The 12534-nt window shown below is 36.2% G+C and overlaps 1 protein-coding gene across 8 annotated transcripts in view; it reads right to left on the reverse strand.

Moving 5' to 3' along the window:
- LOC591247 (serine/threonine-protein kinase Nek10) overlaps positions 1–12534 on the reverse strand; it is a 65764-nt gene that overhangs the window by 32105 nt on the left and 21125 nt on the right. For all 8 annotated transcript variants that reach the window (XM_030990632.1, XM_030990631.1, XM_030990633.1 and 5 more), the window contains exons 6-11: positions 10888–11014; positions 9617–9698; positions 2738–2805; positions 1492–1571; positions 1046–1132; positions 149–278 (exon numbers count right to left, since the gene is read on the reverse strand). In XM_030990632.1, the coding sequence (XP_030846492.1) occupies positions 149–278; positions 1046–1132; positions 1492–1571; positions 2738–2805; positions 9617–9698; positions 10888–11014 (574 nt within the window). The remainder of the gene's footprint in view (positions 1–148; positions 279–1045; positions 1133–1491; positions 1572–2737; positions 2806–9616; positions 9699–10887; positions 11015–12534) is intronic.

A 12534-nucleotide genomic window follows, 5' to 3' on the forward strand; every position in this document is an offset into this window, starting at 1 on the left:
CTCCTCCCCCATGTCTCCCCCCTCCACCTCCTCCCCCTCCCCCTCCTCCTCCTCCCCCTCCTCCTCTCTCTCTCTCCCCCTCCCCTCCCCCCCCCCTCCCCTCCTCTCCTTCCCAGCATCAAGAAGAGAATAGTCTAGGGATGCATACCACATCACAGAGTAGACTGATGTTATCCGAGTGTAGAATGCTGAGAAGAATGGGCATCCCATCAAAGATCTTCACCTGCTCTCCCACTTGCTCTTCCAGACATAACACCTTCAACAACCAGGCAGCAAGTCTACACGGGAGTGGAGAAAAAAGTATCTTACTAATACAAGGATGTCTTTACATAATCCTAATTCATCAGTCAACTGACGGTGGAAAATGGAGTGAAAAATGCAAAGGAAGACAATTTATCAATATATAAATAATGACTGCACCCAGCCTGGTAGCAAATCTAGGCAAGGGGATGATATATGAGTTGGTCTAGCGGCACGTTCACTTGGTCAGCTCTCTGTCTACGCCTACAAACTCGCCCAGGCGACCCCGGTTCGAAAACCGAGTCACATTTTTAGGATGGTGAGGATAAACTAGGTCGGTCTCGACGTAAATAATCATATCTGATTGATACATGTCTGTAAAAACCAATTACACACACACACACGTAAAGAATACCTTGTCAGTCAATGCTATCATAATCTGATATACATGGGCAGAGGATCAAGGGGAAGATGGTAGATGGGGGGGGGGGGGGGGGGGGGAATTCATTTGGGGTGGGGTAAATCTACTATATGAACAATTTACAATTTCATTGCACCTTCACCAGATTGGCAAAGTTTAGTAAGGACCATTATTATACATCTAATATCATCTTCAGCTGATGTCATATGTGAGACTAGATCGGACGACATTCATTTTAAATCCAACTAAAGGAGACAAAATTATATTCCACTTCTGCACACATAAATCGACACAAAGAAAGGTTATGGAAATGCCAACCACATTCCCCTGAGGTAAGAAATAACAATTCTGTTAATGATGAAGTTTTGGGATCAGGGAACTTACTTTTTGGAGAGGATGTCATAGTCTTGTAGTATCCTGAGCAGTGTCTCTACACAGTACAGCTCTCCTATGATTGCTCTAGGTTCAGGGCTAAAGATGAAATGAAAAATAAATAAATGGATAATAATGAGCAAGATGAACACCATAGAAATAGATATGATTGTCTTTTTTTAGGGGGGGGGGGGGAACAAAAACGGCAGATTCCACATCAAAATTTGGTCTCAGAAATCGTTCATATCGAAATGATCAATATCAGCTTTACATAAAGTTTTGAATCAAAGAAAAAATTAAAACAACTTAAAGATAATGAATTTACCAAATAAAGATGGTTACTAAAACCAAAGTCAAATTTGAGACAGAGTTTGTATTGCTCTCTGAGAGTGCTTTAGTGCCTTGTGGGTAAATAGGCCCATAATACAAATACATGTACATGTAATATAAAGACTTACCTCTGAGCCATACCGATGAGAGCATAGAGGGAGCAATGTAGGACCATTACATCACTGGCTGACAGCAACATCACTAAAGGCTGGACAAAAAGAAACAAGTAAATTAAATTGTTAGGTGATTATACAGTAAGGCCTAAACAAAAAATGTTGTATAGCCCTTTAGGCTCCCTACACTTTAGAGGGGCTTTAATCCCTATAACCCCAGAGCTAATATCTCCAGCCCTCATTTTGAATGACCTTTTACAGTATCCCTACTGATAACAGTAGCTATCATCATAACATGATTGGTTTCATATTTCAGCCGGTATCATCAGACTCAGGTAACAATAGACATCTCATGCATGTGATATCTATATGTATGCTGAATGAACGTAGATATCAAGAACATTTTACCCCACTTCTTCTTATAGTATAGTTCTATTTGATTAAAGCTAATCTTGAGCTCTGGTATGGGCATCGTATGTCAAGAGAACATGGCTATAATTCATTCTGGATTGTTCATCCTGCAGTAGATTGATTGTTTGAACCAGTGAAATAAAAACAACCTCACAAAAACTTGCTGGAAATCATCTCCAATAAAAACCACAGCTCTCATTTGCACATGGTGACCTGTGTTGAGCACATGGCGTCAGGCCTAAACTTACAGGTACATGTACCTTGATTTCCTTATCTGTCTATACTCATTACTCAGCCCCTATACATTTTCTACCAAAATCATCCTGAGGCACATGTCGTTTATTTGTAATCTTGAACGGCATTCAGTGTAAGTTTTGTGGGATTCTGTGAGAATTTATTTTCTATCATTACCAGAACTCAAGCTTATCTTTAAAGGGATCCGGTAGCTTTGTCTCAGATTCTGAAAAAAATCCTGGATTTAGCTCATGCTGCAATGATAATTATAAACCTTTAGGTCAGTAAGGAATCCTATGACTTTTACAAGCCGATCGCCTGTCTGATTATCAAGATATTTATGATTGGATATCAAAACCAAATTTTGCGTTTTCCTAACGCTTTTCATAACACTACAGTCTATTGGGGAAAACGAGTACGTTAAAACCGGTCACTCAAAGATTTTTACTTTTTTGAGGCACTTCATGATCATTTTGAAGTGCTTTTTTTTTTAGGGCTTTAATATTACACCATATCACAGACACTGATAACACGTAGGGCCGTGCATCTCAGATTTAACATTGTTAAATGATGCCCTTAATTTAAAAAAAAAAAAAACATCCAAAATGGAGCTTACCCTGTGAGCCCCACATGCTATTAACCAGTCTCTCTGCTTCACGTTACCAGACAACTTCTGGAAAATATCTGAAATAAAGATAAATCATGTCAATAAAGAGATCTTATTCAGTCCAATGGAGATAAAATGATCCTGTCAGCTGAATATAGTAAATGGTTTAGCTTTTTTGAAAATGATATTTTTTTAAAAGGTATTACAAAGTTTTGGTAAAAATATTTAATTCATCTGAAACTCTTTGATGTTATAACAAGATGCTATAGGAATATCTTTAACCAATCTCCCCCGCTGAAATACTTTTTTTTTTTTTGTAGTGAATTAAACAGTAATTAATAAATCAATTATTAGTTCCAAGCTGCCTGTATTTAAACCAGCTCATGTTGTTGTATACTAGCGCCATCTACTGTTGTAAATGGTTCATGGTATAATCGATATTGAAAATGGGCTTTCGCCCCGCTCGGCGCTGACCCCGCTCCACAGCGGGAAAGCCACTGCATTCGCATGGCTAAGGTCCACGGTCTCTTTTAGAGCTCAATGGTTCCAGCATCTGTGTGCGTTTGTGTGAGAGCAAGTACCGTTCAGGATTGTATCGCACAAATCAATGGAGTTATAGTCTCCTAGCTTGCAGAGTGAGTAACCTATGGTTTGACGTACCCGTAAACCCTCCTCCGCAACCGTCTCAATCTAGTCTCAGCTTCGACTGATCAGTCATTTTGATATACATTTATAACAAACAGTTTCAATATGCTACGGGATACATGAAGTCTTATCATTTTTTCCAATTATTATGTCCGTGAAATGCATTCAGAAAAGAATATCAGAAAGAAAGCAATTTGAAAATGAATGACCACACAATCGTTCAAATAAACATGAAAGAAATACAATAAATATGTCTATCCATATACCGCTCTTTCTCTCTCTCTCTCTCTCTCTTTCCTACAGAAGTTCGTTGTAATGTTCATCATACCCTTGGAAGTTTCGAAAATAATCATTTTCACCACATAGACCCTCTCTCTCCGAAATATAGACCCAGGCTCTCTCTGTCACTCTCACTCTCACTTGTTCCCTCTTTCCCTTCCTCTCGCACCCTCTCGATCTCCCTCTCTTCGCCTGGACCTCTGCACTGAATGTTTGACTTGTTTTATGATCATTATTTTCTTTCATTCTCATCTACATTATAACCCCATCAAAAAACTATGATCCTATCACGTTGAATGAAAACTTCTATCGTCTTTGTGATTATTAGTATCTTTGTCATGTATTTATATCACCCTCATTTACATAACCCCGACAAAAGTAATATGGTCCTATCAAGCGAATGAGAACTTCTGTCGTCTTTGTGATTATTATTATTGTTTTCATATATTTATATCACCCTCATTTACATAAGAAAATAAATAATAACAAAAGAAATATGGTCCTATCACGTGAATGAGGACTTTCATCGTTTTTGTGATTATTATTATTGTTGATATATATTTATATCACCCTCATTTACATAACCCCGACAAAAGAAATATGATCCTACACGTGAATGAAAACTTATATCGTCTTTGTGATTATTATTTTTTTTGTCATATATTTATATCATCCTCATTTACATACACCCCAACAATGGTCCTATCACGTGAATGAGAACTTCTATCGTCTTTGTGATTATTATTATTCTTGTCATAAACTCCAACCAAAAACTACTGTCCTATCACATGAATGAGAACTTCTCTCGCTCTTGTGATAATTATTATCTTTGTCATATATTTATATCATCCTCACTTACATACACCCCAACAATGGTCCTATCGCGTGAATGAGAACTTCTATCGTTTTTACGATTATTATTATCCCTGCCAAACATATATTATCATACTCATTTACATGAACCACAACCAAAAAATATGGTCCTATTACGCGAATGAGAACTTCTATAGAAGTTGTCTTCGTGATTATTATTATTGTTGTCATAAACTCCAACCAAACACTACTATCCTATCGAGTGAATGAGAACTTCTCTTGCTTTTGTGATAATTATTATCTTTGTCATATACTTATATCACCCCCATTTGAATGACCCCGACAAAAGAAATATGGTCCTATCACGCGAATGAGAACTTCTATAGTCTTTGTGATTATTATTATTGTTGTCATAACCCAACCAAAAACTACTGTCCTATCACGTGAATGAGAATTTCTCTCGATTTTGTGATAATTATTATCTTTGTCATATTTATATCACCCTCATTTGAATAACCCCGACAAAAGAAATATGGTCCTATCAAGCGAATGAGAACTCTTATCGTCTTTGTGATTATTATTATTCTTGTCATAAAATCCAACCAACAACTACTGTCCTATCACATGAATGAGAACTTCTCTCGCATTTGTGATAATTAGTATCTTTGTCATGTATTTATATCACCCTCATTTACATAACCCCGACAAAAGAAATATGGTCCTATCAAGCGAATGAGAACTTCTGTCGTCTTTGTGATTATTATTATTGTTTTCATATATTTATATCACCCTCATTTACATAAGAAAATAAAAAATAACAAAAGAAATATGGTCCTAACACGCGAATGAGGACTTTTATCGTTTTTGTGATTATTATTATTGGTGTCATATATTTATATCACCCTCATTTACATAACCCCGACAAAAGAAATATGATCCTATCACGTGAATGAAAACTTATATCGTCTTTGTGATTATTATTTTTTTTGTCATATATTTATATCATCCTCATTTACATACACCCAACAATGGTCCTATCGCGTGAATGAGAACTTCTATCGTTTTTACGATTATTATTATCTCTGCCAAACATATATTATCATACTCATTTAAATGAACCACAACCAAAAAATATGGTCCTATTACGCGAATGAGAACTTCTATAGAAGTTGTCTTCGTGATTATTATTATTGTTTTCATATATTTATATCACCCTCATTTACATAAGAAAATAAAAAATAACAAAAAAAATATGGTACTAACACGCGAATGAGAACTCTTATCGTCTTTGTGATTATTATTATTCTTGTCATAAAATCCAAACAAAAACTACTGTCCTATCACATGAATGAGAACTTCTCTCGCATTTGTGATAATTAGTATCTTTGTCATGTATTTATATCACCCTCATTTACATAACCCCGACAAAAGAAATATGGTCCTATCAAGCGAATGAGAACTTCTGTCGTCTTTGTGATTATTATAATTGTTTTCATATATTTATATCACCCTCATTTACATAAGAAAATAACAAAAATAACAAAAGAAATATGGTCCTAACACGCGAATGAGGACTTTTATCGTTTTTGTGATTATTATTATTGGTGTCATATATTTATATCACCCTCATTTACATAACCCCGACAAAAGAAATATGATCCTATCACGTGAATGAAAACTTATATCATCTTTGTGATTATTATTTTTTTTGTCATATATTTATATCATCCTCATTTACATACACCCCAACAATGGTCCTATCGTGTGAATGAGAACTTCTATCGTTTTTACGATTATTATTATCCCTGCCAAACATATATTATCATACTCATTTACATGAACCACAACCAAAAAATATGGTCCTATTACGCGAATGAGAACTTCTATAGAAGTTGTCTTCGTGATTATTATTATTGTTGTCATAAACTCCAACCAAACACTACTATCCTATCGAGTGAATGAGAACTTCTCTTGCTTTTGTGATAATTATTATCTTTGACATATACTTATATCAACCCCATTTGAATAACCCCGACAAAAGAAATATGGTCCTATCACGCGAATGAGAACTTCTATAGTCTTTGTGATTATTATTATTGTTGTCATAACCCAACCAAAAACTACTGTCCTATCACGTGAATGAGAACTTCTCTCGTTTTTGGGATAATTATTATCTTTGTCATATATTTATATCATCTCATTATTTTGAATAACCCCGACAAAAGAAATATGGTCCTATCACGCGAATGAGAACTCTTATCGTCTTTGTGATTATTATTATTCTTGTCATAAAATCCAACCAAAAACTACTGTCCTATCACATGAAAGAGAACTTCTCTCGCATTTGTGATAATTAGTATCTTTGTCATGTATTTATATCACCCTCATTTACATAACCCCGACAAAAGAAATATGGTCCTATCACGCGAATGAGAACTTCTATCGTCTTTGTGATTATTATTATTGTTGTCATATATTTATATCACCCTCATTTACATAAGAAAATAAATAATAACAAAAGAAATATGGTCCTATCACGCGAATGAGGACTTTTATCGTTTTTGTGATTATTATTATTGTTGTCATATATTTATATCACCCTCATTTACATAAAACCCGACAAAAGAAATATTGTCCTACCACGCGAATGAGAACTTCTATCGTCTTTTGTGGTTATTATTAGTCTTGTCATAAACTCCAACCAAAAACTACTGTCCTATCACATGAATGAGAACTTCTCTTGCTTTTGTGATAATTATTATCTTTGTCATAATTATATTACCCTTATTTAAATAACCCCGACAAAAGAAATATGGTCCTATCACGCGAATGACAACTTCTATCGTCTTTGTGACGTATTATTATTCTTGTCATAAACTCCAACCAAAAACTACTGTCCTATCACGTGAATGAGAACTTCTCTTGCTTTTGTTATAATTATTATCTTTGTCATAATTATATTACCCTCATTTACATAACCCCGACATAAGTCCTATCACGCGAATGAGAACTTCTATCGTCTTTATGATTATTATTATTCTTGTCATAAACTCCAACCAAAAACTACTGTCCTATTACGTGAATGAGAAGTTCTCTCGTTATTGTGATTACTATTATATTTGTCATATTTATATCATCCTCATCTACATAACCCTAAAAAAAAATATATGGTCCTATATCACTCGAATGAGAACTTCTAGAGAGAGAGAGACAAAGTTGGAGCGAAAGAAAGAGAGAGAGAGGTGTGTGGATAAAGAAAGAGAGACAGTCATCAGACAGACGGTCACAGACCGACAGAGAGAGAGACTAACAAGTGATATGGATATAGAAATAATTGTAGAAAGGGATAAACGAGGTGATGCGATGAGAGGGAGAGAGAGAGAGAGAGAGAGAGAGACAGACAGATTATATACAATATACATCAAAAGAGAAATAAATAGAGAAAGGGTAGAATGGTATGGGGTACTGAGAAATAAAGAGTGAGGGAAAGAAAATGGGAGAAATAAAGATAGCGAGAGAGAAGAGAGAGAGAGAGAGAGAGAGAGAAAGGAGAGAAGGGATAGAGAGGGATACAAAAGAGAGGGGGGAGATGAGAGGGATATAGAAGCGACAGAGAGAGAGAGAGAGAGGGTGAGAGAGAATATCAAGTGAGAGTGTTATAACACGGACCTGGTCAATGCAGTTGGTGCATGGTTATGAGACGGAGGCGAAGAATATAATTCAATTATACGGAAAGAGAGAGGTTAGCCCAAACACGTGTAGCAATTACTGGCCTCTACCAGAGGTCATTAGGCTAAATAAACAAGCGTACCGTACCCGTAAACTCACAAAGGGATGATCTCAAAATAAGAATGTGCAGTATACACATAATCGACTGTTCGGGAAAACGTCGTCAACCTTATTATTGATTTATCTTCGTTTGTAAGATTAAACGTATCTTCTTTATTTTTAATAAAGAAATGCAAAATAAATAATGTTACGTTCTGTATATAAATGATTACCCAAACTGTCCCCGTACAACGACTTTGGGGAGTATTTTGAGATTATCCCTAAAAAAAATGTGCTCTGAAATTCTTCTGGCCAATCCGGCCCTACACACATAGACTAATACACGTACACACGTAACATGTACTATACGTACACAGGGATCAATGCACAGGGATCAATGCCAGATCTTTGCAGTTCATCACGGCCAATTGACTTGACCAAAATACAGGCAATATGTGCGTTCGTTCACAGAGCTGGCGAACAACAATATTATCAAAGTCGAGCAATAACAAATGCATTTCAAAGTTGAAAACACAGAAACGATTAAGAGAGGGAAATGGAAAAATGAGTTGAAGAGAACAACACAGGATATTCCGGTCCGCGCAGGAAATTCATAGATTAACGTACGTAAGTACAGTAAAGATGGTGACGGTCCGATCGATTATAAAATTATATATTGCGATTACAGTGTACAGACAAGTATATTTTTCTTCAAATTTAGGAGACAGTATAAAAATCTTACACTAAGGCAACTCGACTTTAAAATAATTATCTTCATGATTATATATATTGTTTAAGACTGGTAATATGATTGGGTGTCAAAACATGTTAATTATTACACTTTGACAATAGTGCTATGTATGTGTTATGCTGTTCAGATGACATATAAATTTTCGAACTGAGAGGGAGCTATACCAAATTTACCGGGAGTACCGGTAAATTTTTTTATTTTTTAAAATTTTAATAACTCCAAATCAAAAGCTTTTTAGAGCCCAATTTTTTTAGAGTTGGGTGTTCTAACACTATATTTCACAATAGTAATGCAAATTTTAAATTTCATGATCCAATCCTGATGAAATATTCCCAAAACTTTGTAATACCTTTAATGAGTGAATGACAAGTTGAATCTCATAGACATACAATGTAACTCTGAAATATATTACAATATCTAAATTATTCAATGTTAAAATAGAACAAATCTATCACTTTTTACAAAGGGGAGAAAAAGGATTAAGACAGAGAGAGAAAGTGAGAGAGAGAGGGAGAGGGAGAGGGAGAGAGAGATAGAGATAGAGAAAGGGAGAGAGAGAGAGAGAGAGAGAGAGAGAGAGACGGGAAGGAGAGAGAGAGAGAGAGAGATCAAGAAGCAGTGAATAGACTTACTTGACATTTCTTTGAGTATGTCCACCATGAAAGGTTCAGAATCGCCTCTGTTCAAGTAATTCTCAGTCGCTGTTAATAATTTCTACATACAGATGCAAACAATAAATAACATACAAAATATAAGTACAAAGAAATACAAACAAACACAATATTTTCATCTGAGTTATTTTGATCAAATTTTGAAATTTCAGATTTTTTTTTTTTAAATTTCAGATTTTCAAGTTCGTATCTGGTCTACAGGCATGAACATATCAGTCCTAACAATTCTTCACAATTGAAGAATTTAGAACAAAACTTATAAAAGGACAATAAGTGACAGAAACTCTAATACCGACATGAAATCAGACTGCAATACAAAAGGAAAGGATCATTACATCATCGAGTAAGCTAGAACACCATTATTACATTATCCCCAGTGAAAGCATAGTAATCCCTCAGGGACTTTAAAAAGCTAACAGAAGTGGAATTAATCTTTTTTATGCTAGTACAGTTATTGCAATTCTACCAAAATAGAGTTGGTAGACACAAAATAGAATTGGGAAACAAAATATATGGTCTTTATAGAAAGGTGGTCTTTCTAAACAGGTGGTTGCTATAGCAGGCTTGACTGAAATTTTTATCTTTGTGACATACCTGGGAAAGTACTTTAAAATATATGGTCATAATAGAAAGGTGGTCTTTCTATACAGGAGGTGGCTAAAGCAGGCGTGACTGTAACTTTTAGTTTTTGTGACATACCTGGGAAAGTTTTGAAAATATATGGTCTTTATAGAAAGGTGGTCTTTCTATACAGGTGGTGGCTAAAGCAGGCTTGACTGTAACTTATAGTTTTTGTGACATACCTGGGAAAGTTTTTAAAATATATGGTCTTTATAGAAAGGTGGTCTTTCTATACAGGTGGTGGCTAAAGCAGGCTTGACTGTAACTTTTAGTTTTGTGACATACCTGGGAAAGTACTTTCAAATATATAGTTTTTTTTAAGAAAAGGTGGTCTTTCTAAATAGATGGTGGCTATAGCAGGCTTGACTGTAACTTTTAGTTTTGTGACATAGTCTACCTGGTAAAGTACTTAAAAATATATGGTCTTTATAGAAAGGTGGTCTTTTTTAACAGGTGGTGGCTAAAGCAGGTTTGACTGTAACTTTTAGTTTTGTGACATAGCCTACCTGGGAAAGCACTTTACAAAATATGGTCTTTATAGAAAAGGTGGTTTTTTTAAACAGGTGGTGGCCATAGCAGGCTTTACTTTAACTTTTAGTTTTGTGACATACCTGGGAAAGTACTTTAACCCCACCCAGTTCAAACAGTGTCTTCTGGTAGGACTGGTCCCGGAGGAACAGCCTCAAGACGATGAGCACCCGGACAATGTGCTCCGTCGGAACTCGCTCTACCCATTCTCTGCGAAGGAAAATAAGAGGGCTTTATGTTACAAGACAGTTGAAAGCAAGAAGAGCATGACTAAGTAATAATAATCTAGAATATTTAGGAGTGCCAAAAACAGTACGTACCTAGCGCTTACAAATAAAAAATATTTGAAAAGAGGATAAAAATGAGTCTCACAGGAACTAGAGCACAAAGATCACTGGGGAAAAGGTAAGTTATGAATAAGAATGCCATTATTATATTGTCCTTGGCGAAAGCACCCCATAGGAAAGAAATGAGCCTGCCGCATACTCCTGCGGCAGACTTGCCGCAGATCTGCAGCAGACCTGCCGCAGACAGTCATCTTTTTCACATGCAAATTAGTTTTGCCGCAGACTTGCCGCATACTCTTTCAGTATGATGAAGAGTCTGCGGCAGGTCTGCTGCAGACTTGCTGCAGACCTGCCGCATACTCTTTCAGTATGATGAAGAGTCTGCGGCAGGTCTGCCGCAGACTTGCCGCATACTCTTTCAGTATGATGAAGAGTCTGCGGCAGGTCTGCGGCAGACTTGCTGCAGACCTGCCGCATACTCTTTCAGTATGATGAAGAGTCTGCGGCAGGTCTGCCGCAGACTTGCTGCAGACTTGCCGCATACTCTTTCAGTATGATGAAGAGTCTGCGGCAGGTCTGCCGCAGACTTGCTGCAGACCTGCCGCAGACTCTTCGTCATGAATATTCATATCTCATATAGACCTGCTGCAGACCTGCCGCATACTCTTTCATATCCAGTACGTGGCAATAAAGTATGCATGTAGAAGAACCAGTGATAAACTGATTGATACTTCGTAATCGATATTGGCAATAACGATATTACCAATTAGGTAATCCCAATATATATATATATATATATATTACCAATTAGGTATATTCTATTCTCAATTGTATTAACTTCATCACATTGATCATTTGAAGTGTATTCAAGAGTAACATTTAAAGTGACACAGGCTCGTACACATATATATACTAAATATGTATATTGTTTCTTGGTTAGTAATCATAGTTTCTTGGTTAGTAATCAATATATCTATTGCTTAAACGTGAATGTAATTGTAACATGATCAGACAAAATAATCTATTGGTTAATAATGGCAAAAGGAAAATAGAAATCACAAAAATGATGTGCATTGTCTTAATTTGCTTAACAAATCATGATAAATGTATTTTTCTGTCACACGTGTAAAGTAATAATGAATATGCATGAGATGATTGGTTTCAATTGGCCCTATTAGACTTTAATGGGATTTCCTGTGGCAGACCTGCCGCAGACTGTTCCTGTGGCGTTCTTGTATGCGGCAAGTCTGGAGCAAAGTTTCGCCCTGCCGCAGATCTGCCGCAGACTGTTCCTGTGGCATACTAGTATGCGGCAAGTCTGCAGCAAAATTTCATCCTGCCGCAGATCTGCTGCAGACTGTTCCTGTGGCATACTAGTATGCGGCAAGTCTGCAGCAAAATTTCATCCTGCCGCAGATCTGCCGCAGACTGTTCCTGTGGCAT

This window comes from Strongylocentrotus purpuratus, unplaced genomic scaffold (assembly GCF_000002235.5).
Source record: "Strongylocentrotus purpuratus isolate Spur 01 unplaced genomic scaffold, Spur_5.0 spur5_scaffold_19, whole genome shotgun sequence".
Taxonomy (NCBI): domain Eukaryota; kingdom Metazoa; phylum Echinodermata; class Echinoidea; order Camarodonta; family Strongylocentrotidae; genus Strongylocentrotus; species Strongylocentrotus purpuratus.